The 26,343-nt window shown below is 35.5% G+C and overlaps 1 protein-coding gene across 1 annotated transcript in view; it reads left to right on the top strand.

The window, feature by feature from the left end:
- The window catches only part of LOC119057296 (teneurin-1-like), a 392,900-nt gene that overhangs the window by 350,491 nt on the left and 16,066 nt on the right, over positions 1–26,343 (top strand). Inside the window, exons 6-8 of the mRNA XM_053662321.1 lie at positions 834–1,094; positions 2,780–2,836; positions 7,557–7,774. Of these exons, the coding sequence (XP_053518296.1) occupies positions 834–1,094; positions 2,780–2,836; positions 7,557–7,774 (536 nt within the window). The remainder of the gene's footprint in view (positions 1–833; positions 1,095–2,779; positions 2,837–7,556; positions 7,775–26,343) is intronic.

The raw sequence follows: 26,343 nt of genomic DNA, 5'->3' as shown, positions 1-26,343 counted from the left end.
AAAAGGACTCTGTTGTTATCTCACTTGGACTATGGGCAAGTGATAGCTACCCTCTGGACTTTATTTTCCTCCACCTTAAAAAGAAGTGATTAGTGGCAGCATTTCTAAGATCCTAAACATTTTATGATTCTAAGACCTGAGGTGGAAACAGGTAAAATTGAAACCATGAAGCATTACTGAGGTACAGTCTACAATTGAATATTTTTTATGTTTTTGTTGACAGAATGAGTAAAACAGAATAATTAGCATAAAGTAGGCCTTAAAGTCCTTTGGAGAAAATGGGAAATAATGATATTAGGTACTTATAATTTTAGAGATTAGATTAATGTATTTTAGGAAAAATACTTTAGAAGAGTATGTTTAAACATATTTTCCTTCAGTTTTCACATTGACTTATTTATTCGTAACTCTAAGGTGTATGAAATGCTTAGATAAGCCAATAAGTTTAATAGTTTAAGCCTAGGTGTGCTCTACAGATCATATATATTCTTCCTGGAAAAGGAATATCTTTTAAAGGACAGCTTTCTACATTTTATACTCCTCTGCATTCACTTATTTCATTACATTTTGTGCAACCTAAAATTGTAGCTATATAGCTATTTTGGGCATGCTTTTCCCAAAACCTTGTAAAAATCAACAGGAGCATAATTTTAAGCCACAGAAGTGCAAAATAAGCTCAGGATAACTACCATAAATAAAATGGCCAGAATTCTAATTTTGCAAAAAGCACATTACTAGCAATGGGGGAGGGGGCCGTGAGGACAAAAAGTGGAATTTTATCAGATATTTCTTCATAATGCTAAATGTTTTCTGTGGACTTTGTTTATTCACAGAGATGGAATTCTGTGAAACTCCTCACAATCTCTGCTCTGGCTACCAGACTGACATGCACAGTGTTTCTCGCCACGGCTACCAGTTAGAGATGGGATCTGATGTGGACACAGAGACAGAAGGCGCTGCCTCACCTGACCATGCGCTGAGAATGTGGATAAGGGGGATGAAGTCAGAGCATAGTTCCTGTTTGTCCAGCCGGGCCAACTCTGCATTGTCCTTGACTGACACTGACCACGAAAGGAAGTCTGATGGGGACAATGGTAATGGAACTTCCTATACTGTTTCAATAAAACCCAGAGAGAATGCCACTTTTAGCCTTTAATTTCTTTTCCTTCCCTGTGTCTACCCATTTTTTATTTAATATGAAGAATGGAAATGCTAGTTAGCAGGGTCACATGGACAAGGCACTTATCTAAGTACCTGGTAAATAGACATGTTTATTTACAATATTAGATAAATTATGTTTTGTTTCTAATGATCCCCCAAGGGAAATAATCTCATGCAGTCAGCAATATTGTGCATGCGTTATTTATTACTCACCTTTCATTTTCATCTTTGTTTTTCAGTGTAATATTAATGGCATTTATTAGCATTTATTAGAAAGTACTCATTTTATGTATGTTGGCTTTATATCAATATATGGACAATGAGATAAACAATTGTGTAGCAGGCGTATTGTGGACATGCTTTCTATTTTGATTCAGATTAACCTGTCAACTGTACGGACAGATTCAAATTAATTAAGTTAGACTGCAATTATTTTTTAAAAAGAAGGTAAATTACCATCAGCTATTTGCCAGACAATGAGTAATAACAGCATCATTAAATTGTAATTATATGAGTATATTATTTTCTTACAACTTTTAGAAATGGAAAAGTTTTCTCTTTTTGATTTGTTGGAAAGAGGTTGGTTTATTTTATTTCTGCCCTTCTGACCCTACCAAAGAACAAAACCCTTCCTTAAAAAGCACATTAATGCTTATTAAACACATTCATCTGTTGTCTTTGTCATTCTGTTTGTCTAAATTTGATAGGTCCACATCACCATGACCACAGGGCTTGCTGTGATAGCAGTGGCTAATTAGCATTTTCTCAGGTGGGAGACAGATAGCCAGTAGCCCTGCATGTACAGAGTTTTCTGTTCTCTCCCCCTTGCATCCTTCAGCCCATAGGGGACACTGGGCACAGGATATGACCATTTGCCCACAAGTTGGAATATCATTTCCTATATGATAGGCTATAACACTTGCCGAGTATCCTGGCCACCTTGATTTTCTTAGTTTACTTTCATGGAGACATGTATGTATTGGGTCGAGAGTATTGGAAGTGAAGTATGGAAATGAGAAGGGAGCATATTTGAGATTATATATATATGTATGTATATATATATATATATATATATATATATATATATATATGCATATCTGTGTAAGTGAAATAGCATTAGGATACAAGTTAGGAGACGTTGGACTGGCCCCTATACTTTTGGGGCTTCAAAGGTCAAACAGGAAAAATAGTAACCAAATTTATGGGAAATGAGGTGGTAGATGATCTCCTGTATTGCCAAGGGTTCTCATTCTGCCTCATCTCACTCCTGCCATTGGAAGTTGTAGCCAGTTCACTGGATTGAAACATTAAAGTAAAAGGAAGAAGTTTCCCCATGGGGTTCCACCATCCTTCTATTCCTGCAAGATCCTAAGAGAGGGGTTTCTTTTGGGGTGATGAAATTATTCTGGAAATAGATAGTGGTGATGGCTGTATAACTCTGTGGAAATACTAAAAACCACTGAACTGTGCACTTGAAGGGAGTTAACTTTATGGTATGTGAATCACATTTCATTGAATCTGTTAAGTAAAACAACAGTTACTGTATATACGGGTCAAAGATTAAGGAATCCCAGATGACTTGGACAAGTATTAATTAATAAAATGTTTGATATTACAGGTTTTAAATTCTCCCCTGTTTGTTGTGACATGGAAGCTCAAGCTGGGTCTACTAAAGGCAAGTGTTTCCAGATATTTGACCACTAATTATTTTCATCTCGGTGCATCCCTGATACCTACCACATAGTGTGGATCCCTGTCCCTCTAACAAACACCGCACAGGCCTGGCTAATCTATCTGTCAAAGATTAGTCCCTTGACAGTTTACTGATTTGCTTTCCTCTGAAAAACTTCATCTGTGTGTATTGGTGATGAAGAGGAAGGAGGTGAGGTGGGTGGGTGATGGGGAGAATGACAAGCAAGATTTAAGGTGGGAGAAGGAAACACAAATTTAGCATGAAGGCAGAAATTTATATCACATTAGGTTGGGTTTGGCCTCAAGACTTCCTCTGTTATCTATAATGTGTTGCTGGTCCCTAACCATAAAGTTACTATAATTCAGATATTATCATAACTTTATGGTGCCTTGGCTTTTCCTTCAGCTGCTCCAGCTTGATTTTACACTATCACACTATCTATATCCATGTCATTAATTATAAATAGTGCCTTCAAATGAAAGAAATGTTGTTCATTCTTTGCTGTAAACCTGCGTTTATATTGTGGCATTTGTCAGTGAGGGAACATTGGTATCCTTTTACCTTTGCCTTTATTGTGCTTATAGATTGAGCTTTGACCCTTTGTGGAGGGATACTGAAAGCAATATTGATGAGTGATTTTGATGAAAACCAATACTTTGGGGAGATCCACACATCTGACAACAGGACAATGTCTCAGAATTGGTAGGGGGCTGGGGGAAATGGATCAGGGGAAGATCTATCACAATCAGCTTTATCTGAAGGTATATTATCCTTCCCCACACCCGAGTGAGAACTGTTCATCCTGGTGAGCCACTACACTGTGTTAATGTGCCATCTCTTTTAGGTGTGTTAATGACTTTCAGGAATATCTAAGGCTGTTCAGTTTCATTTGGCCTTCAGTCTAATCAGTCATGTACCTTGATCATGTAACTATTTACTCAGACAGAGTTGGAAGACTCAGGAATAAAGCACATGCATCTTTTCCCTTATAGGTTTATTCCCCTTATGGTATATTTTCAGAACTGGATAGGGTACCATAAAATTAGGCTGGACTACCTGGGTAAGCCTATGATTCAGTCTGCTAGATACTAGTTCATAACTGCAAGCCTCTGTTGGCCCAATGTGCACCTCCAAGGATGATTTCAACTTATGAGACAGTAGTGAGTAAAAGTGCACTGTGGAGTCAGGCAGCCTAGGTTTAAATCCCAGCTGTGTGACCTTGGGAAAGTTACATAAGGTTTCTGTGCCTGAATTTCCTCATCTGACACATAATGATAATATTAGTATCTGCCTCTAGGATTTTGTGATGGCTGAATGAATTAGTGTAGATACTCTAAAGGTTTAGAATACTACTTGCAACATCTAAGTGCAAAATGAATGTTCACTAATGTTGTTGATCAGCACCTCACAATTTCCAAATGCACTTTTAATGTCTTTATCTCATTTTATCCTCATGGCCACTCTGTGCAATCAATTATATTGTTAAATCTGCATTTTACACAGAAATAAGAGTTAAAACAGCAATTCATATACCAGTTAGCTAAATGCAGTTGTTTGTTTTCCAGATAACCATATTTTTCCTCTCTTGGATCACATAGGAATGTAAGATATAAATATGAACAACTTTTCTATGCTCAGTTACAGTTCTGTAAGTTATACTCTGACTCTTAACTAGTGATTTTCAATAAGGAGTATATAATTGGGAATCTTATTTATGACCTATAGTAAGATTTCATAAATTTTCAATCATTGATAAGCAGAGCTGACCTGCCTTCAACATTTTCATAGATTCTTGAAGAGGTTTGAGTTGAGATGAGAGTGTAAATGATTTTTCTGAAAATATGTTAATTTGAGGAATATGTTATTTTCAATGAACTGAACTTGATGTTTGTGTGCAAATGTAGCTATTTATTTCCCATTGATCTCACCCATTCATGAGAACATGCCTAGGAAGGCATCTATTCCATTAATTTGAGTTTATATATACTCTATTTTAAAACAGTGAAATGGCTTAAAATTTTATTTTATTTTTTTAATTTTATTTAAAAATTTATATATTCACTGCTGAGACTCCATGCCGTCCTCCATCCCTGTGCCTCAGTTAGTATCAGTGACACTTTATTTTGTTTCTGTCTTCTTATGAATTCTGAGTTTTAGATTATTGATGAGGCAATGCACACAATACCATGGGTCAGTTTAGGACGATTTAAGTCTCACACCTGTGGAAGGAAAGTGAAGATAGGGAAAATTGTTACTTTGAGTGAATAGTTCAACTGAGAAACATTTGGAGATGGAATTTCAGACACTTTTAGTTCTCACATTCTAGGTGATGATTATGTTATGGATTTTCTACTTACATTTCCAAAATTGTGTCTGTGAGGGACTTCTTTTTTTTATTTCATTAATTGGTCAAGCCTTTCAAAATACTTGTTTTTTCTCAGTTTCATAAACAGTATTTTCTTACCCATAATTGAATTTCAGTCTCTGACATGCTGTAATCCATGAAGAATTAAAATAAATAACCCTTAATTTTGGCACCAAATGCACAGAGAAGGGAGAGCATCAGGTAACAGAAGGCATCTGGATTTTTTGGCTTTCACAAGGGAATCAGAACACTTTTCATTTCTATTCCTTCAAATTTGTTCCAAGTTAACCCTTTGTTGTCTACTGAGGCTTGATGCTCTATTTCCATCTGATGGACAAATGCAGATCTTACTGAGGTTACTTTCATCCTGAGCCCTGTGAACAGGAAACTTTGATATCAGTCATAATGCTTTTTTTTTTTTTTCATTTTAACCCTTCTCCCCTCTCATTTCACCTATGGCCAACATTACTATTAATTACAGGCTAATACTTGAGTTATGTGTTTTGTGTTCTCACAAGAGTTCTTAATAAATACTGACTAGCCAGCTACTTGAAGGTAGGGCCTGATCTATTCACTGTTGTAGCTTCAGTACTTAGTCACTGCATCTGGAGTGCAGTAAGCACTACATAAATGAGAAATGTGCATTATTCTGAGGGGAAAATTAAAACTAAGGGATAATATATTTTTGTAGATCTTCTCTGATCTTTCAAGGATAGAAATTCTGCAATGGATCAAACTTCTGCTCATCTAAGCCACAGCTCTGTCTCTGATAGGTGATCCAATGGGTATTTCTTAGAAGGATTTCACAGTCCTGAGTATCAACATCAGTGATTAGGGTACTCTTTAATAATCACATTTGACTATGCATTATACTGGAGGAACAAACTATATCAGTAGCTAACTTTCAATAATCAGTTTCCAAAAATGCATTTTCCACATTGCTTAAGTGAAGCAGTTGGATTTTAAAAAGTGACAATAAAATTGCTTCTTAAGAAGCTAAATGGAGAAAACTATATAGAGAAAAAATTATTTGTAATCTTTAACTGATAAAGGATAATTTGTGAAGATATTTTTATGGCTATATGTTGTGAATAATGATGTGCAAACAGTATTGAGCACCTACCCTTAACCAGGCTCTGTGTTGGAGACCAGTACATGGTAACCAACCTCAAGGACTTTATGGTCTAATGGGAGAGATTGATGTCCTGTTAGTTAAGATTGTTTATTATTATTTGTTATTATTTGGTATTGAAGGTAACAGAAGCCAACTTGAGCTAGCTTAAATTTAAAAAATTATTAAAGGTATGTGAGAATGCTTCATAGGGCCACAAGAATGTGACTAGACCACAAGAAGGGACTAGATTAGAAGAATTGCCCAGACTTTGCCTCTTGCTTTTGAATCCATGTCCTTCAGTCCTGCATTTGCAGATTGACTCAAAATCTCCATCCCCAAGGCAGCGATAAAACTCCAGAGAGTTCCCCAGTTTATGTTTCTCCTACTTAGGAAAAAAGTTGAGATTAACTGGATATTTTTTAATGCCATTTTGAAATTCCAAGGAGACAATAATTTTCCCATCGCCAGTCAGATGTCTACCACTGGCCCATCAGCTGTAACCAAGGAATAAGATCAGTAATAGAAATGTTGCTTTCTGGGAAGCCTCGCATTGGAGTTTCAGAGCAGTTCTCACAGCAGGGTAGAGTCAAATGGGCATGTGCATCCAAAGAGCTAATTTTAATACAATTTAGCTAGTACTGTGATAAAGATAGGTGCAGCTTACTATGAGAGCACAAGGAATGTGAAACCATTTATAAAAGTAAAAATGGTCATAATGATGCAATCTAAAAAGCAATGGTCTCTGTACAGTGAGTGGTTAAAAAGGTGGACTATGGTATAGGATAGACAAGTTTGTGCTCTGGTTCTGCCACTTACATGCTGTGTGTCCTTAGACAGGTACCTGAAGTTCTCTAAGCCTCAGTTTCCTTATCTGTCAAATGGAGACATTACTATTTTGTGGTTTTTTTTAATGTGTGAGAATTGAATGAGAAAATGGATATATACTATTTCCACAGTATGTCTACTATATATTAAATCAATAAATGTTAGTTGTGGTTGTTATCTATCGCTGAGCAAGAATTTATTATATGTACATTATGGGATAGGATATACAGGATGAAATCTCTTTTCTCAAGGATTAGCCAGACATGCAATGCGGCTTCTGAAACATCTGGTGTCCCAGGTAATTCTCTAGCTTAGCAGAGTACATCCAACTGTCCTCTCATTTCAAACTGTGTAAAATCCCTTGCATTAGTCTTACTTTAAGTAATACCTCATTTCAGTAGCCATCTACCTTGTTCTGCTAAGTATTGATAACTATGAGGGGAAATTCAGTGGAGTACTTCAGACCTGGCTGAGGGTAACTTACACTAGTATATTTCCTATTGCCATTGGAGTAACCCCTAAGGTAGAGCTGGAATTTGAACTACTAAGAAGCCCTGTTAGTTTCTATGATTGTTGGGCAGCTGAGCTCCCTATGTGCTGCTCAGGAACTTTACAGGTAAAGTATTGTCTGCTACAATCCCATAATAACTGAAACATTCACTAGTACTGCACTCCACTGGCTCTGTACTTAATACCACAGAAACCTGGTAATATACCATGTGCTACAAATAAACAGCATACCATCATAGGCATGCATATGCTGTACTCAGACCCTAAATTGCTTCATTGAAACAGCAGGAGTTCTGAAAAAAATACCTAGCTAGCACCTGCATTTCTTGAATGACTTGTAATAGTTATACCCGAATGAGGAGTTAGTCCTTCTGATACTTGACTGTGTAGGGTCATTCATGTGTATTTAATGGAGGGAATCTGTTTGTTTGTTTTACATTTCTTTCCTTTGCTTTTTTTGTTTCCCCTGGTAGTGTAAGCTATACAGGATACCCATAACAATGATAAAAGTTCCTTGGGGACCATCTAAATGTCAAAGGAAGTGTGTGAAACAATGCAATGACTTGGTAATAGCTTTAGCAGGAGCCCAGCCATATAACTGACATCCTAACGGCTCTGTTGGAACCATTAGGCATGTGTAAGACAGTGCAGTTGACTTTGTAACAGCTCCTTTGGAGAAGTTACATGATCAGAGAACTGTGTAAGTCACTGGGATTACTTTATGTGTGGGTGAGACACTTCTGTGGGGACTGTGATCCATTCATTCACTTCCCATTGAAAACAATTTTGATGATACTGAAATACAAACCATTGTAGGTAAAACAAGCTCCTATTCATTATCAGTAGTTCATTTTAAGTGGAGTTTTTTAGTATGAACATGGTATCAGTTGATGGTTTTAAATTTTTAGAGTAAAAACAAGGTAAAAGTATCACATCCTTCTCCCACTTTATGCTTCAGACACCATTGTCAGAGGTAGCCAGCGTTAACACGATGCTATGTATCATCCTCAGATGTTCTTTGTATATACAGATGGGATAACATGATAGAGAAAGCCCAATACTTTTAAAATTCATACTATATCTTGGATACTGTGCCATATTTTTAGTACAGATCTGTCTTATTCTTTTCAGTGACTGAGTAGTAGTCTGTTTCTGTATGTTTCATTTTTTAATTTATGAACAACTACTTTTCCAGTGCTTCGAAATTAAAAATAGTGCTGCACTTAACATCCTTGTACACATCTTTCTGCATACCAGTTGGGTAATTTCGTAGAAGTAGAATTGAGCCCTGGCTGGTGTGGCTCAGTGGATTGAGTGCCAGTCTGTGAACGAAAAGGTCATTGGTTCAATTCCCAGTCAGGGCACTTGCCTGGGTTGTGAGCCAGATCCTCACTAGGGGGTGCGCAAAATGCAACCACATGTTGATGTTTCTCTCCCGCTCTTTCTCCATCTCTTCTCCTCTGTAAAAATAAATAAATAAAATCTTTTTTAAAAAGAAGTAGAATCGATGGGCCAAGAACATGTACATTTAACATTTTTTTACAAATGTAACCAAATTTCCCCGTTAAACAACCAATTTCTCTTTCTACTAATGCACCATTTCCCATATCCTTATCAACACTGGTAATGATGACAAAAGTTTCTAATCCCTAATCTGCTAGATGAAATATTGTATCTGTTTGTGCTGTTTTGTATTTTATTCATGAGTGAGCTTGGGTTTCTTTTTATATGTTAATGGATATTGTCCATGTCTTTTTCTCCGAATTGTCTGTTGATACCATTTATCTATTTGAATTTTCATATTTCCTACTAATTTTTAAGAACATGTACATTTCATGTTTTAAGGTTAAAAACCTTGATCACATATTGTGCATTCTTTCTACTTTGTCATTTGAAATAGGCTTAAAAGATGTGTCTGTATGCATATATACAGAGCTTTATATTTTTAAGTGGTCAGGTTTAACCATCCATACTTTTGGCTTATTGAAGCATATGGAGGTGATAGATAGATAGATAGATAGATAGATAGATAGATAGATAGATGTTAGGAAGATAATGCAGAGGTAAATGTAGATATAATTGTTAACAATATTATAATGTCTCCAATTCTAAAAGTAAACCACTTGAACATTTGTTTTAAATGAGATTATAAATGTCTACATACAGATAATCTAAATGTATGGCATGTGTGCCTATGGTATGCATCATGAATACATTTACATAAAAACACGCTTGAAAGTAGAAGAGGTTAAATATAGTATAAATAATGTAAACCTTTGAATAAATTAGAATTATTTAGGTTACTCTTTATCATTGATCTTTATAGATTGTTTAATTACTTATTTAGACATTAAATAGTCTAGAGTTAATGTTTACAGAGCTTGCTTATCAATATATTTTTAAAGGTGTTTAGAAAATTCAACAAAAAATGGCTGAGACTGCATTTACTAGAAATGAAATGCCAGTACTGTCATCTGAGTTTGAAAATAATGCTTCAGTTGTCATAGTTAAAACATATGCTTTGGTTGTTCTTTTCCAGGTTTGTGAATAGGTCATCTTAGGCCACTCATGTTTCCTGGCATTGTCTATCTTTTAACTGTTAGTAGGTATTCCTGAGATTGCCGTTAATTCTTCTGCATGTATATGTGTGTGACAGAAAATACATAATAACCCACAACTTATATTCATGCAGTTGGACTTTTGTTCATGCATCCTAGTTAATTACTTTTTTGGAATAATAACTTTCAGAGAAAAAAGGAAATCAAACTGACTATTTGAGAAGAAGTTTACTTCCTTCAGTGAGTTTTCTTGTTATAAAAGTAATACTTTTGTTAAAGATGTTACTAAAGCAAATTTTGAAATTACTGAAAAGTAGGGAAAAGAAAACCTGAAGATACTCTACCCAATAAAATATCATTCATATTTTCTTGCGAATTAGCATCCTTCTTCCCCCCCATTCACAATGTTACTTTTTAAGGATCCATTACTACCTGAAATTTCACTTGAAGAAAAACATAAGCCTGTTGCATGTTACCAAATCTTAATTAATTAGAATTTAAATGTATTAATTAAGTAGGTATAAGTAACTTAATTAACTATTTTTGGATGTTAACATTTCCAGTATTTCATTAGTGTAAGAATACTACAACAGACAGTTTTGTGGTCAAAGCTTTGGTCCTTTTCTGATGTCTTCTTTAGAATAGATTTCTACAAATAAAATTACTGGATTAAATAGTATTTACATTAAGACACAAGATATATATTAGTAAATCATTTCTGCATTTATTTTCCCCTATTAGTAAAGCACAAGAGTGGCCATTTCACTGTTCCTTCATTGGTACTAGATAATTGACTTTAAAATATTTTTGTTAACTTTTTCAATTAAGTGTAAAAAAATTTTAAATTACATATTGTTTATTGAATCTTTTAAAATATACTTTATTGATCATGCTATTACAGTTGTCCCATTTTTCCCCCTTCACTCCCCTACAGCCTGCACATCCTCTCCCACCCACATTTCCCCCTTTAGTTCATGTCCATGTGTCATAAGTTCTTTAGCTTCTACATTTCCCATACTAATCTTACCCTCCCCCTGTCTATTTCCTACTTACCCTCCATGCTACTTATTCTCTGTACCTTTTTCCCCCTCTCTCCTCCTCCCACTCCCCTGTTGCTAACCCTCCATGTGATCTTCATTTCTATGGTTTTGCTCCTGATCTAGCTGTCCTCTTAGTTTGTTTTTGTTATAGGTGTGGTTGTTAATAACTGAGTTTGCTGTCTTTTTACTGTTCTTATTTTTCATCTTCTTCTTCTTAGATAAGTCCCTTTAACATTTCATATAATAAGGGCTTGGTAATGATGAACTCCTTGAACTTGACCTTATCTGAGAAGCACTTTATCTGCCCTTCCATTCTAAATAAAAGTTTTCCTGGATAGAGTAATCTTGGATGTAGGTCCTTGCCTTTTATGACTTGGAATACTTCTTTCCAGCCCTTTCTTGCCTGCAAGGTCTCTTTTGAGAAATCAGCTGACAGTCTGATGGGAACTCTTTTGTAGGTAACTGTCTCCTTTTCTCTTGCTGCTTCTAGAATTCTCTCCTTCATTTACATGTTGGCTAATGTAATGATGATGTGCCTTGGTGTGTTCCTTCTTGGGTCCACCTTCTTTGGGACTCTGAGCTTCCTGGACTTCCTGGAAGTCTCTTTCCTTTGACAGATTGGGGAAGTTCTCCTTTATTATTTGTTCTGGTAAGTTTTCCACTTGTTGCTCTTCTTCTTCCCCTTCTGGTACCCCTATAATTTGGATGTTGGAATGTTTAAAGATGTCCTGGAGGTTCCTAAGCATCTCCTCATTTTTTAAAATTCTTGTTTCTTCATTCTTTTCTGTTTGGTTGTTTCTTTCTTCCTTCTGGTCCACACCATTGATGTGAGTCCCAGTTTCCTTCCCATCATTATTGGTGGAAACATTTTCCTTTATTTCACTTAGCATAGCCTTCATTTTTTCATCTAATTTGCAACCACATTCAACCAATTCTCTGAGCATCCTGATTATCAGTGCTTTCAACTGTTCATCTGATAGGTTGGCTACCTCTCCATTGCTTATTTGTATTTATTCTGGATCTTTGATCTGTTCTTTTGTTTGGGCCATTTTTTTTTTGTCTTGGCGCACCTGTTACATAGGGAGGGGTGGAGCTTAAGATGTTCACCAGGACGGGGCCACCCAAATTTCTGGGTTGTGATGCTATATGTGGGGCAGGGGTCAGAGAGGGAAGTATGGCACTTCCTCTGCTCCCTGCCAGATTTCAGTCACTTCCACCACTTCCCACAAGCAAACTGGGCACTTTTTGCTGATTCCTGGGTGGGTGGGCTTGGGTACATTCTAGGACTCTCTGGGTCTCTCCAACAAACTCTTCTGTGAGGCTGGGAGTCTCTCCCGGCACCTCAACCCCCACAGATGTTTTTAATTGGTGTTTTGAGGCTTTATTTCCCAGCGCTGGGACCCTGGGTTGCGTGGTCTGTCTCACTCCCCAGTTTTGCCTGATCTATCTGTGTGTGAATGTGGGACTGCCCGGTTCCGCCAGCTGCCTTGCATGCCACACCCCTCTTCAATCCTCCACCTTGCTGAGTCTGCCCATTGTCACCTTGCACCCAGGGTCCGCCAACCACCCTCTCTGCCTAGCTGCCTGACCACGCCCCTCATAAGAGTCTGGATGAATGTGTCTACTTTAATTCCTTGGTTGTTGGATTTCCATACAGTTCAATTTTCTGTCAGTACTGGTTGTTGTTGTTTTTTTGTTTGTTTGTTTCTAATTGCCATTTTCCTTATTTTGGTTGTGGGAGGAGGCACAGTGTGTGTACCTATGCCTCCATCTTGGCCAGAAATTTTGTTTATTGAATATTGAATTTACCTTTTTATCACCTTTTTTCTGATGACATTTTTCCATTTGTTAAAAAAATGATTTTCTATAAATTTATATTATAAAATGCCTAGAACTAGTAATCTACCAAGATCCACTTGGGGAGATAATAAAGCAGATAATACAATTAAAAAGAGAGGAGAAGACTAGAAATAAGCATGTCAAAATAACCACAGATAAGAAATTGAAGGACTCATAAGAGAGCATATGTGTACCTCTTTTTAGATACCTTTGAAAACCTAGGTAAAATGGATGATTGTATAGGAAAAATATAAATGATCAAAACTGGTCTTAGGAGATAGGGAAAGATCTAAACTTTCTAATTTATATAATAAAAATAAAATAAAATTGCTAGATAACTACTCCGACCAAAAAAAAGGTAGCAGAATTAGACAGTTTTATAGGAAAAAAATTGCAAAACTTAAGGAACACATCATTATCATGATACTTAAATGTTTTCAGAGCATAACAAAAGTGAAAGCTTCCAAATCTTTTTTATTTAATTTTTTGGAAGCAAGAAAAGTCTTGACATCTAAAGGAGAAAAAGAATTTGCAAAATAGCTCGGGCTGGTGTGGCTCACCACACCAGCCCAGGCTATTTGAGCACTGGCCTGAGAACCAGAGGGTTGCTGGTTTAATTCCTAGTCAGGGCACATGCCTGTGTTGTGGGCCAGGTCCCCAGTAGGGGGTGAGTGAGAGACAACTACACATTGATGTTTCTCTCTCTCCCTCCCCTCTGTCTCAAAATAAATAAATAAATCTTATGAAATTCACAAAATAAATCTACGAATCAGTTGAACTTGTGGATACTTATGGAAAATTCTTAAATAAAATACTGGTAAATAAACTCCAGCAATATAGTAAAAGAATAAAACACTAGAACTAAATGCAGTTCATATTAGCAATGAAAGGATGGTTAAATGTTAGGAATTTTGTTACCCTTGCTTACTATATGAATTGATAAATATAGATAAACCATAAGAAAAATTGGGTAGTATACCAAATTAACATTTCTTCATACAAACTCCAACCAATTAGAAAATATATTTGAATAAATTATTAATTTTACAATAGCAATGACAATTAAAATGCCTAGGAATTAACTAACAAAAAAGGAAGGTGTGCACATATGCATGCAAATACACATATACAGAGTATAATGTTATTCAGGAACACAGACAGAAACAAAAACAGAAGCCATATCTTGTTTTCCAATGATAAGTCTCAGTGTCATAAAATTACACTTAAATTAATCTATTATTTTAACATGTCTACAGTAAAATGTCAGTTGGACTTCTAAAAATATGAACTCACTGGCTATAATGTTCAAATGTATAATAACCAAATAAACACCTTAAAATATTTGGAAAAAATGTAATGTAAATTTGGCAGATATTAAAATATATATAAGTTCATTTAAATGAAATCGATGCGGTGCTAGTGTATGAATAAACAAAGTGGCAGAATGGAAGGGGAAGCTTGCAAATGGGATCAAATACAAATAGGAATATAATATATGATAATAGTGGCCTTTCAGATTAATAAGAAAAACATGATTGCCTACAAAAGTTATCAAGACAATGAGGTAGTTATCTAGAAAACAATGAATTTGGTTTTCTACCTCACTCCCTACACCGAAGTAAATTCTAGATGAATGAAAATTTAAATATGAAAACAAGTCCTCAAAGAAAATATAGAAGAATTCATTTTTAACCTTTTCCTGAAATAGGAAAAACTTTTCTATATATAGCACAAAGAATATAGAAACAAACAGAAATGTTGCTCTATAATATTTGTAGAGTCAGGAACAAAGGGTTAATTTCCTTTTATTTAAAGAGTATTTATAGTCAAGAAGAAAAATATCTCAAAAGTAAAATGGGAAAATGTATACAACTTATAGAAAGGGAAAGTCATTAATGAGCATCTGAAAAATGTCCCATTCATAAGAGAAATGCATAATAGGACTCTAAGTTATCATTTATCGCTGATCATATTGGCAAAAAAAACTTGGTGATATACTTTGTTCACAAATGTGTATGAAGTCCTGATTATTAGAATATAAATAAATATAGTCTGTATGAAAGGAAATTTGGCAATAGGTAGCAAATAATAGGATGCCTTCTTTGACTTGGGAATTTCACTTCTTGGAATTTGTCCTACAGATAGCGAATGAGTATGCAGTGATATGTATGAGGATGTTCCCAATAGCATTGTTTGAAATATCAAAAACTCAATGAATATGTTCATCCCTAGTAGGCTATTACATTGTACTGTCATGCAGTGGAATACTCCGTGGCCTTGCAAAGAATGAGATATACATGGTAGGATAAGAAGTGGAAATGATTTAGAGCACAAGGCCCGTAGGCTGAATCTGGCCCTCTACCTTGTTTTATCCAGCCTGGCACGTTGTTTCTACCCAGTGGCAGGGCTAAGCTTCCTGCCCCTAGTTAAGGAGTAGTCACATTTGCCCTGGCTGGTGTAGCTCAGTGGATTGAGTGTGGGCCTGAAAACCAAAGGGTCACTGGTTCGATTCCCAGTCAGGGCACATGCCTAGGTTACGGGCCTGGTCCCCAGTTGGGGGCATGTAAGAGCAACCACACATTGATGTTTCTCTACCTCTCTTTCTGCTTCCCTTCCCCTCTCTCTAAAAATAAATAAATAAAATTTTTATTTAAAAAAAATGAGCAGTTACATTTATGTAGTCCTAAAATTACATTTGGCCCTTTGAAGGCTACTGCAAGGCTCATGTGGCCCCCAGTGAAAATGAGTTTGATACCCCTGATTTGGATGGAATGGCACAGCAGGATTTTCTCTCTATTCACACTATATTTTTTATAATATTTGTTTCTTAAACTAGGTTATGGGGGTAAATGGGTGTTTATAATATTCCTCTTTTTATCCTTTTATGGATGTTTGAAATGTTTTTTAATCAACTAAATCAAAATGAAGCAACTCTGTATGTACCATAATATAAGAGTTTTTAATATACATCATTAAACAAAAGCCATTGTGTCTAAAGCGGTTTTTTGTTTGTGACCCACCATAAGAAATATATTTTATATTGCAACCCAGTTCATAATGAATCTATAAATAAAAATAAAAACTAGAGACAAAAAATTCACAAGACAAAACCTACTCTAACTATGAATTGCACATTCTGACACTGTCTGTTCTTTTTACATGTCTTTGTAATGTTCATTGTGATTCAGTAAATGTATTTGATAACCCACTAATAGGTCACAGCCACAAGTTTCAAAACCATGATGTCCAGTACCTGACACTTGATCTGTGATACACACACACACACATATATATGTATGTGTATATATAATTAATGAAGTATTATTAATACTTCCAGAGAAATCCTATGCATACATAAGCATAGGATTACACATATATATATATATATACATATGTATATATGCGTATGTATGCATAGGATTTCTCTGGAAGTATTCATAATAAATGGGTAATTTTTACTGAATTTGTGGAAGAGAACTGGGTGACTCTGGGACAGGGTTTGGAGAGAGATGTTTTCCTGTGTGCTCTTTTGTACCTTTAGAACTTTGTACTGTGTTATTAAAATTTTTAATTAAATATAATTAAAATGTAAATAAAAGGAAAATATCACAGAGGAATGAATGCAACACATTTGTTTTCTAGACCAGTTTTTAAAATTAACAATAATCACTGTTTACAGAGCTCTTTCCAACATTTAAAATAAATGCAAAAATAACTTTTCTGGAAAAAAAAGCACAAGATTATAAAATATTCCCTTAATAGAAATCCCCAGGTTTAGCTCTGATTTATTTCTTTAACATAGCTCTTTTGGTGTGAGCTCCTTCTAATAATAAAATGAAAAACAAATCTATTAGACTGAGGGTAATATTTTACTTTTTACATTACTATTAAGTCACTTCCTCTTTCTGATTGTAGTAATGGTTTTAGAGTCCTGTATGTGGAAGATACATACTTGTTTGTTTACTTGAAAAAGCTGTGTTTGCAGATCAAGTTTCTATCTTACAAAGGGAGCAAGGCATGAAAGTATAACTATACTTCCAATGGACCAGCAGTTTTATGTTCCATAGTTGCCAAAATTAGCAGTTTAAATGGAAAAGACATCTGTGAATGTTAAACCTTCCATGTAATGTATACCATGCTATTTTCCTTTGAAACCAAAACATGTACTTCTCCTTTAACAATTGCAGCAATGTACACATAATTTTGTTTCCATGAAGCAATGAGTATTATGCTAAGTACTTGATTTTAAACAGCATTTCCTTATTCACCAAAGTCCATATTTTAGGTCCTTTTTTTCAATTTTAAAGTCACTATAATCTATATATTTGTGTGTAAGTAATTTTCATTTATTTTTATTTGATGTTTGCAAGTGTAAGACTTTTCTGTGATAATGTATGCTCTATTTTCATTATTCCTTGGCATGTTTATATTTGTTGAAATGGTTCTGCAGCTAGAGAGAGTGTGTAGCCTGCAGAAGTCTTCTGTACAATAATTTAATAACTTTTGCTATGAGAACATTGGCAGCCTTGTGAAATCATCCAAAAATTTCCCTTCTTTTACATGTTTTATAAATCTGGGTTGCCAGTCTTAAACAAGGACCCCAAAAAAGAAAGATAAAACTAAGGCTATATCCCATTACCTGTCCAATTTGTGAGTTCTCTACACTATCTTTGCATGGCTTTAGGGTTACTATGTTCTTAGTTTTTTCTCTTATCTCAGTGGTTATTCTCTCTCTTTATTGCTGCTTCTTCCCTTTCACTCTGACCTTGTAAGGTTGGAATGTCTCAGTGCCTTCGTCCTAGAGTCTTTTCCCTTTACACTTACTCACTTAGCAATCTCATGTGATCTTGAGGCTTAAAACACTATCTAATATCCTTATGGGTCCCAAATTTATATTTCAGCCAAGGCCTCTTTACCAACAACCATTTTCAACTCTTACTTGATAATTTCACCTGGATGTCTAATGAGTAACTTAAATTTCACCCATACAAAACTGAACTCTTAGTCTACCCCAAGATTTCTCCACTTGCAGACTTGCCCATTTCAGTTGATGGAAACTCCACCCTACTATTTGCTAAAGCCAAAAGCCTTGGAGTCATCCTGAAAGGAGTCTTGCTCTCATCTTACATACTCTATCAGCACACACTGTTCCTTTACTACCAGTTCTACTACTGCCACCCTTGTCCAAGCCACCATCATCTCTCACCTGAATTAATTCTGTTAACAGGTCTCTCTGCTTCTCAGAATGATCCTTTTACAGTGTAAGTCTAATGTGCTAAAATTATTGCAATGGCTTCTCATTTCACTCTGAGTAAAATATTTACATTGGTCTGAAATGCCCTCTGTGATCTAGATCCCTGATACCTCCCTCTCCTACATTTTCACTGGTTAGCTCTGTTCTAACCACATTGGCATCTTTATCAAGCACCAAAAAACTTCAGCACATTTCTGCCCTGGGGAATTGACTCTATCTGATTCCTCTGCTTGGAACTCTCTTCCTTCAGATGTTGGATGCTTAACTCTCACACCTCCTCAAATTTTGTTCAGATGTCTCCTCAGTGAGGCTCACTGTGTCCCATACTATATAATACTGTAAGTTTCATCCCAAGCCCATACTTCTGATACCCTTTACACTGTTGTATCTTTTCTTTTATCATATAGCATGTATCATCTTATAATTCACTTAAGTACTAGGATTACTATTTATGGTCTTTTTCTTCTTAAGAGCCTTGTCTGTTTTGTTCACTGAGGTAATTAAAGCTCCCAGAACACTTTTGAACACTTAGTAATTTCAACAAGTATTATTTAATGAGTAAATAAATATAGATAGGTAATTCTTGGTATAGATATTTTTGGCTGTGCCTTTACACAGAACTGAGTAAGTGTTTTTTATTGATTTGAACTATTATTTCTTGCACCTTTGATTTTTTTAAAAGCCTTTGTCTATATGTGTAATCCAGTTTGGTTTCTGAATGACTTGGTCAATCAGCTCAATAGAGTCAGGAGATTTGAAACTCCTATGTTAATAGTTGAATAAGTCAGCTCTATTTTCTGGTTCCTTGAATTTGTTTAGTTTTAGTTTGTAATAACTATACTGGCTTTTATAGGTAAAAATTATGCATGAAAAAACAGCTGTGATTGATAATGCCAAATCAATACGTGTAGACACAACCATATTCAATCACAATTAGACTACAAATCAAATGGGTATTGGAAGAGAACTTTATGGTCAGCATAGTTCATTTCAAGACTAAGAAATAGGAAATACCAATTGATTGAGGGTCCATAAATAAATAAATAAGCACGTACATGTATCTTTTTGAGTGATTTATGAAAATAAACAAGCCAATCAGAATTGTCAAATAGGTTGACTCATTTAAAACATTGCCTGCATTGATAGGTTGTCTTACTGAATTGCCTGGTCATTCTAGTGGAAACTATTGAACTTTTTGTTTATGAAGAAACAACCATATTTTATCAAATAACTCATCAATTGATTTTTAAAATTATTCCAATTAGAACTGGTCAGTTCAGTCAAAATTTTTAAGGAATGTGATTGTATAGGACAGTAAAGTCTAATGTAAACCTAAGATAAGAAAGTGTAAGAAGATGTTAAAGTGAGATTTTACTAATCCTGATTCATGTCAGAGTTTGAGGAAATGTCTGTTAAAGTTGAAAACTGAATGGGAAATGAAAGTTTAATATTTCAGTCTTGAAGGAGTCATAAACCCATCAACCTTGACATTTTCAAGAGTCCTCCCATTCTTACTGGTGTCAAAACAGTGCCACAGCTGATATTGAGGTACCTCAGGGAAAAAAAAGACAAAATAGGACCAAAAAAAAAAAAAAAAACCTCCCAGCTACAATAAAGAAAGAAAGGAAAGGGAAGGAAACAGACAATAGTGTTTCCATGGATTAAGTACTCAATATATATATATATTTTTTTTTACTTGCCCTCAATATATGTGCATAAATGATTTTAACTTTGGCTGCTTTCATTTTAACCCTGGATCTGTAGGATATCTTTTGTTGATTTTTATAACTTGCATAAAGGAGCAGTAAGGATTTAAAAGTAATTTTATATTTTCCCTCAAGTGTAATTTTGTTCCTCAGCTCTGTCATTTGTACATCAAGCTAATACTATCATTTTAGCTTCAGCCATAAGTAGGTTTATCAAGATGTTTCTGTTTTACTTCTCGTTTCTAAGCAGCTGCCTTGAACTACAGTCACAAGTCTGCTAAATTGGGCAGTCATTTGGAACTATTTTCTCTCACATTCTCCTAAGAACCATAATTTTTACAGAGAAATTAGCCCAAGGTAAATATCAGCAGAAAAGTTATTTTCTCTGATAATAGTTTGCCTCCAATGAAGACTTTGGTCTTTACCCACAAGAGCTAGAAGGAATATTTTGGACATATTTTCTTTTTTTAATATTCTATTTCTTTATTTTAAGAGAGAAGGGAAGGGAGGGAGAAAGTGGGAGAGAAACATCAATGTGTTAGAGAAGCATCACTTGGTTGCCTCTCACATATGTCCTGACTGGGACCGAACCTGCAATCCAGGCATGTGCCCTGACTGGGAATCATAACAGCCACCCTTGGCTCTGCAGAGTGATACCCAACCAACTGAAGCACACAGGTCAGGAATGGATATATTTTCTTGTATCTTAAACCATGGGCTTGTGAGACTTAAAGAAATATCTTGCTTTCCAACAAGTTAGGTTTCAGTTGTTCCAGATTGAATTAGTGTAAATAAAATAGAAAGAAGGGCCCTAGCAAATCAATACTGCATTGGTAGTAAACTGGAAAATACTGACAAATTATCCTTTTAGGCCTTAGTGAGGTTTAATCTAAACATCGTTCTCTCCTGACAGTATGAGAGAGAAGAGGGTAATTTATTACACAGTCCTGATATGGATGAGAAATGACTGCTGCTTGTTCTTCAGTGTTCTGGCCTTTTCCTTCCCATGCCAGTTCAATTTTTGTTTTGCTCCAGAAAATCATTTTCCAATAATATGTTTGTAGGTCGTGTAACTTTAATGCATAGCAGTGTTGCCTTATCATGGTACATCTGAGTACTTGCTAGCTTGTTGAAGAACATAGATTTTAAAGTGCGCTGCTGAGACACAGGTGTCTCTTATTACCTGAGTGAAGCATGTTTGTTTCCAAAGCTTTTTATGCAAATCATTTCATGGTTTTACCTGATGTGCGAAATCAGTATATAGAGATATATTTTAGAACATCTGGTCATACTATAATGTGAATAATTACCCTGCCTCAGACTCATGATTTTTATAAATTGTGATTTTTGCTTGATGGGGTTAATTAAAGTGGGTGTATTTCTAGTTCAATTAAAGCATAGTACCCTTTTACTATGCTTTACCCCCCAAGGGGTAAATTATGGTTTTTGAAGGAAAAATATTTAGTGTGGGTTCTTTCCAATTTCTTACAATGTTTAATTATTTCATCATAGAACTCATTCTATGTGATTAGCGTGAAGTACAAATAATGTGAAATATGTTGCAGAAGAATTAGGTCAGAAATTTATCTCTTATAGTTAAATGCATTAGTTGTATTAAATGTCACATTTCCAACATGGATACGATAAAATAACATTCTTAATTAACCCAAGAGGGATATGGACATGAGAGAACCAAATGTCTGCTCCAGGCAGGATCATATCTCAAGACAGTGCAGTATGAATAATATTTAAATTAGTGGTTATATTTATCCCACATATTTTGCAAAGCTTGAAGTCTTATTATATTAACATTACACTTTAACTGTTACTATTAGAGTAGTAAAGAGATAACCCTGTACAGAAAGTATACAGCCATGCAATATGAAAAATAGAGATATTTATTGAAGTAGATGCAAGATACAAGAAACATTGTACATAGGACATAGGCTTCAGTCCCCTTCAAAGTAGGCACCTTGGAACCTCACACAATTCTCCGATTGTCTCTTCGACTGTTCAGAAACGCTCTGCAAAATCTTTTGTTGGAATACCATCAACTGCCCTGCCATATTTTCTTGAATCTCATCAATGGTCTGAAATCTCTTGCCTTTTAAAGGTGATTTTAGTTTTGGGAAAAGCCAGAAGTCTTAGGGTGTCAAATCTGGGCTGTTGGGGGGTTGATTTGATGTTTCACCAAAAAACTGTACAGGGGATGTGATGCATTAGTGGGCATGTTGTCATGATGAAGCTCCCAATCACCAGTTGCCCATAACTGTGGCCATTTTCATCATATTGCATCTCTCCCCAATGAAGAACATTGAGGTAGTACTCCTTATTAATTTTTTCACCTGGAGGGGCATACTCATGATGGACAATACCTTCCCAGTCAAAAAGCACAGTTAACCTGGTTTTGATCTTATTGTGACTTTGCTGCACTTTCTTCAGGTGTGGAGAACCAGAAGACTTTTATTGAGATGACTGAGCCTTTGTTTCCAGATCATAGCCATAGATCCATGGTTTGTCTTCAGTTAGGACCTTCTTCAGGAAATTTGATTCATTGGTAGTAGTTTGAATTAAGTCATTAGCAACTGCAGTACGATGTTCCTTCTGCTCTGGTAGCAGAAGCCATGGAACAGATTTTGCCACAACAAGTTTCTTGCCAAGATCCTGCATCAAAATCTCAGACACAGTAGTGTTTAGAATCCCCAGATCAGCTTCTAGTTCTTGCACCATCAGTTGCCAATATTTGTGGATTGCAGCTCATACACGTTCAACATTCTCAGGTGTTCTGCTTGTTGCAGGCCTTCCAGAATGTGGATCATTTTCAGCAGATTCACAACCATCTTTGAAGCATCTGTGCCATGCTATTATTTGTGCTGCACTCATTGCATCATCTCTGAAACCCTTTTGAATCATCCAAATAGTTTCTGTGGAGGAAGGTTCAAACTTAACACAAAATTTGATGCAGATTCATTGCTCTACTTGATCAGTCATTTTGAATGATATAACCACACAGTACACATGCTCATTCAATGGTGGCCTCTATCACCCCCCACTGATTAGTACAATGAAGTTATCATTGTTCACATGTATGCATTCCAGTTCACTGTCCTTGGCTGTCAGGTTACATTGATGTTGGGCACTAATGATTCTCATTACATTAACATGGCTGGACTTTTTCCAGACAGACCTCATAAATGTTGCAGTCTTAAGACCAAACCATCGTGAAAAGATTTCCCTATATAATTAGCAGCTCACTACATATGCCAGCAAATTAAAACAAGAGGAAAAGAATCAATTTGATATTCTAAACATAATTAACTACAGTGTATGAATTTGCTTAACTTTAGATATTGTATGAAACATTAATACCATTTTGTGAGACCTTTTAAGCTATTAAACATTTTAAAATTCCTTTTGGGAGCAAGGCACTGTTATAGAAGAGATATGGGGAATTGTGGGGGGAGAGATAAGGATTAAAAATTAATGTTGTCACAGGCCTTCCGCTTAGCAGCTTGCTTACTTTGACCTAATGGTGCTGATAAAGAAATTCTGATAGCATTATTAGCCTATTTCTATACAACTAGGCCAATTGACGAGAATACAATCAATATTTTTTCCCACTTGTCAAGACAGCCAATCACCATGGGTTTGATTGGATCACTGTGTGGTCGATCCAATTCATTAGTTAAGATTACTGTATAGCCACACTTGGAGAAACTCAAATGCAAGTTAGTGGACAAGTGCCAAGTAGTATAACAGCTCTATAAGAGCAAGCTCATCAAATGATTTCTGCAAGTCATTATTTATGTTCAGAATTGATTCAATGAGTAAATTGAAAAGTCTAGAAGATACGAGTAGAAAGAATGCTTTTTAAAATTTAAAGTGAAAACATGTTAGTATTTATTAAAGTCTGTTTCAGTATTAGAATTTTTGTATTCAGTGGGCATTTGTAAAGCATCTACAGTGTGCAAAACACTGGGCACTCAGGAGGAGACATTTTCTTTGACCTCGAGAAGTTCACAATCGGCGGCCAGGGTTGGGAAGTAGATAGATAGAAAATTAAATATGATGTAGTAAGTTTTATTTTACACACACACATATGTACATTGCATGTAATGAAAGCATAAAGAATGAAATAAAAATATGGGGAAATCAAGGAAGGCTTCACATAGAAGGTGATATTTGAAGTATAGATACAAATTTACCAGGCAGAAAAGAACAAAATGTGCATGAACACAGAGGCATTAAAGGTTGTGACATATTCAGGAAATTATAAGAAATTGACTAAGTGATAGCATATTAAGAGACAGGTAAAAGATTATATTTAAAGATTATTTGGGGCTATTTGCAAGAGTGTCATATGCCATGCTAAAGAGTATGGTTATTTTTCTCATTAATATATTGATCCACCAATTCATTTGTCAATGTGATAAGATTTGTGCTTTAGAAAGACAACTCTTAGGGCATTGGTGAACATGGATTGGAATTCATTCACTAATTCAACAATATTTATTAAACCCATAGTAATTGTAAAGCAAGCAGTAGAAATAAAAAGACCAATAAGTCACAGCATGTGCCCTAGAAATCTCAGATGGGTAGAAAGATGTGCAAACAATTACAATTCAATATAATGTCTTGTGTTATAATGATGTCCAACATACAATGAGAATATAAAGGAAAGAGTGCCTAAGTTATCCTGAGTGAGTTGATTAATGCTTCATGAGTATGTGACAATTGAGCTAAGTCTTAAAGGTTGAGTAGTAATTTGTCACCTGTGCAGAGAAGAAAGACTTTTTGGCATAAGGGAAATGTAGAGGTGACTTACATTTTTAGAATAGCATAGTGAAGTTGATCTTTCCTTTTCTTTTTTCTAAAATCACCCAAATATAACAAAGTGAATGAAAAACAGAATAAGTTTCTGTCTGAATCACAATGAATGGATAAATGTTCCTAAGTGCCCTAATGATCAAAGAGTGTAGGAATATGCCTAAAAACAATAGTTTTCAGACAAATCATAGTGTGCTTCTCCAAAAGTAATCACATTATGCTATGAAATAAACCACCAGTTCTTTATTTAGAAAAATGGGAATAGGTTCTATAGACTGTTGCCTAGGGCCAGTCACAGGCCACATCTGACAAAGGCTGCCTGCACCAGAGTCTTTGCAGATCCACCTAACACATAGAAACAAGCACAAAGAAGCAGCCAAAGTGGGAAGACAAAGAAACAGGCACCAAATGAAAGAACAAGACAATTCTCTGGAAGAACTGAATGGAATGGAGGCAAGCAATTTATCATATATAGCATTTGCAGTAATGATTATAAGGATACTCAACAACAAGAAAAAAGACATAGAAACCATAAAAAGGACCAGCTAGAAATAAAGAATACAATATGTGAGATAAATAATACACATAATAGTAGGTTAGATGAAGCAGGGGATCGAATTGGTGATTTGGTAGACAAGGGAGTTCAAGCCTGAACAAGGAAATGCATACATGCCCCATCTTTGCAGGAATCATTTTGAGAAATGATAGAGGAAAGAGATTTGATTTTGAATATCCTACAGTTTCTAGTATTAATGGAATGGAGATGGAAGCTCAAACAATGTTCACTTGCTCTCTCTCACACATGCATGTACCCACGCTCACACCACATCCAAGAGAGCTTCATTCTGAACCAGGGAGAATTCCTGTTAGGAACTCTGCATGGCTTGTCCCCTCCATGAGCCTACTACTAATAGCTGATCTAGGAAGAACTAAACTCATTCAAAGTTGAGTTTAAGAAACCTTTGGGACAATATGAAGTTTTGTATTTGCCACTTCTCAATATGAAGTTTTGTATTTGCCACTTCTCTTTTTCCCCTTCCTCTAATTGGAACATGTATATTGTGAATGGTGCTATTTCAGTCATTTTGGGCCACTGATGGAGACTATGTTTTGAGGATGGCAGAGCAATAAAATGGAAGGAACCTGAGTCACCAGTGATTTAATGACTGTGAAGATGCCATACCAACTTTGAACTACCTATCCATGTATTTACATGAAAGTGAAACAAACTTCTTTTTGGTTTTAAAAACAAATTTCTGTCACTTAGAGCTGAACTTAATCCTAATTAATACACTCATCTACTACAGGTAAATTCTCGGGTTGTATCACAAAATGTACCAGATTTCTGGTAGACAGCATTCTTACCTGGCCCCTGTGATCTCCACTCCTTCTGATCACTCTTGGGTTATATTAGGTTACATGGCAAAAACGGTTTTGTGGATGCAATTAAG

Source organism: Artibeus jamaicensis, unplaced genomic scaffold (assembly GCF_021234435.1).
Source record: "Artibeus jamaicensis isolate MK-2021 breed Jamaican fruit bat unplaced genomic scaffold, CSHL_Jam_final contig_240, whole genome shotgun sequence".
Taxonomy (NCBI): domain Eukaryota; kingdom Metazoa; phylum Chordata; class Mammalia; order Chiroptera; family Phyllostomidae; genus Artibeus; species Artibeus jamaicensis.
The sequence above is the reverse complement of the archived record's forward strand: the minus strand, read 5'-3'. Positions and strand labels throughout refer to the sequence as shown.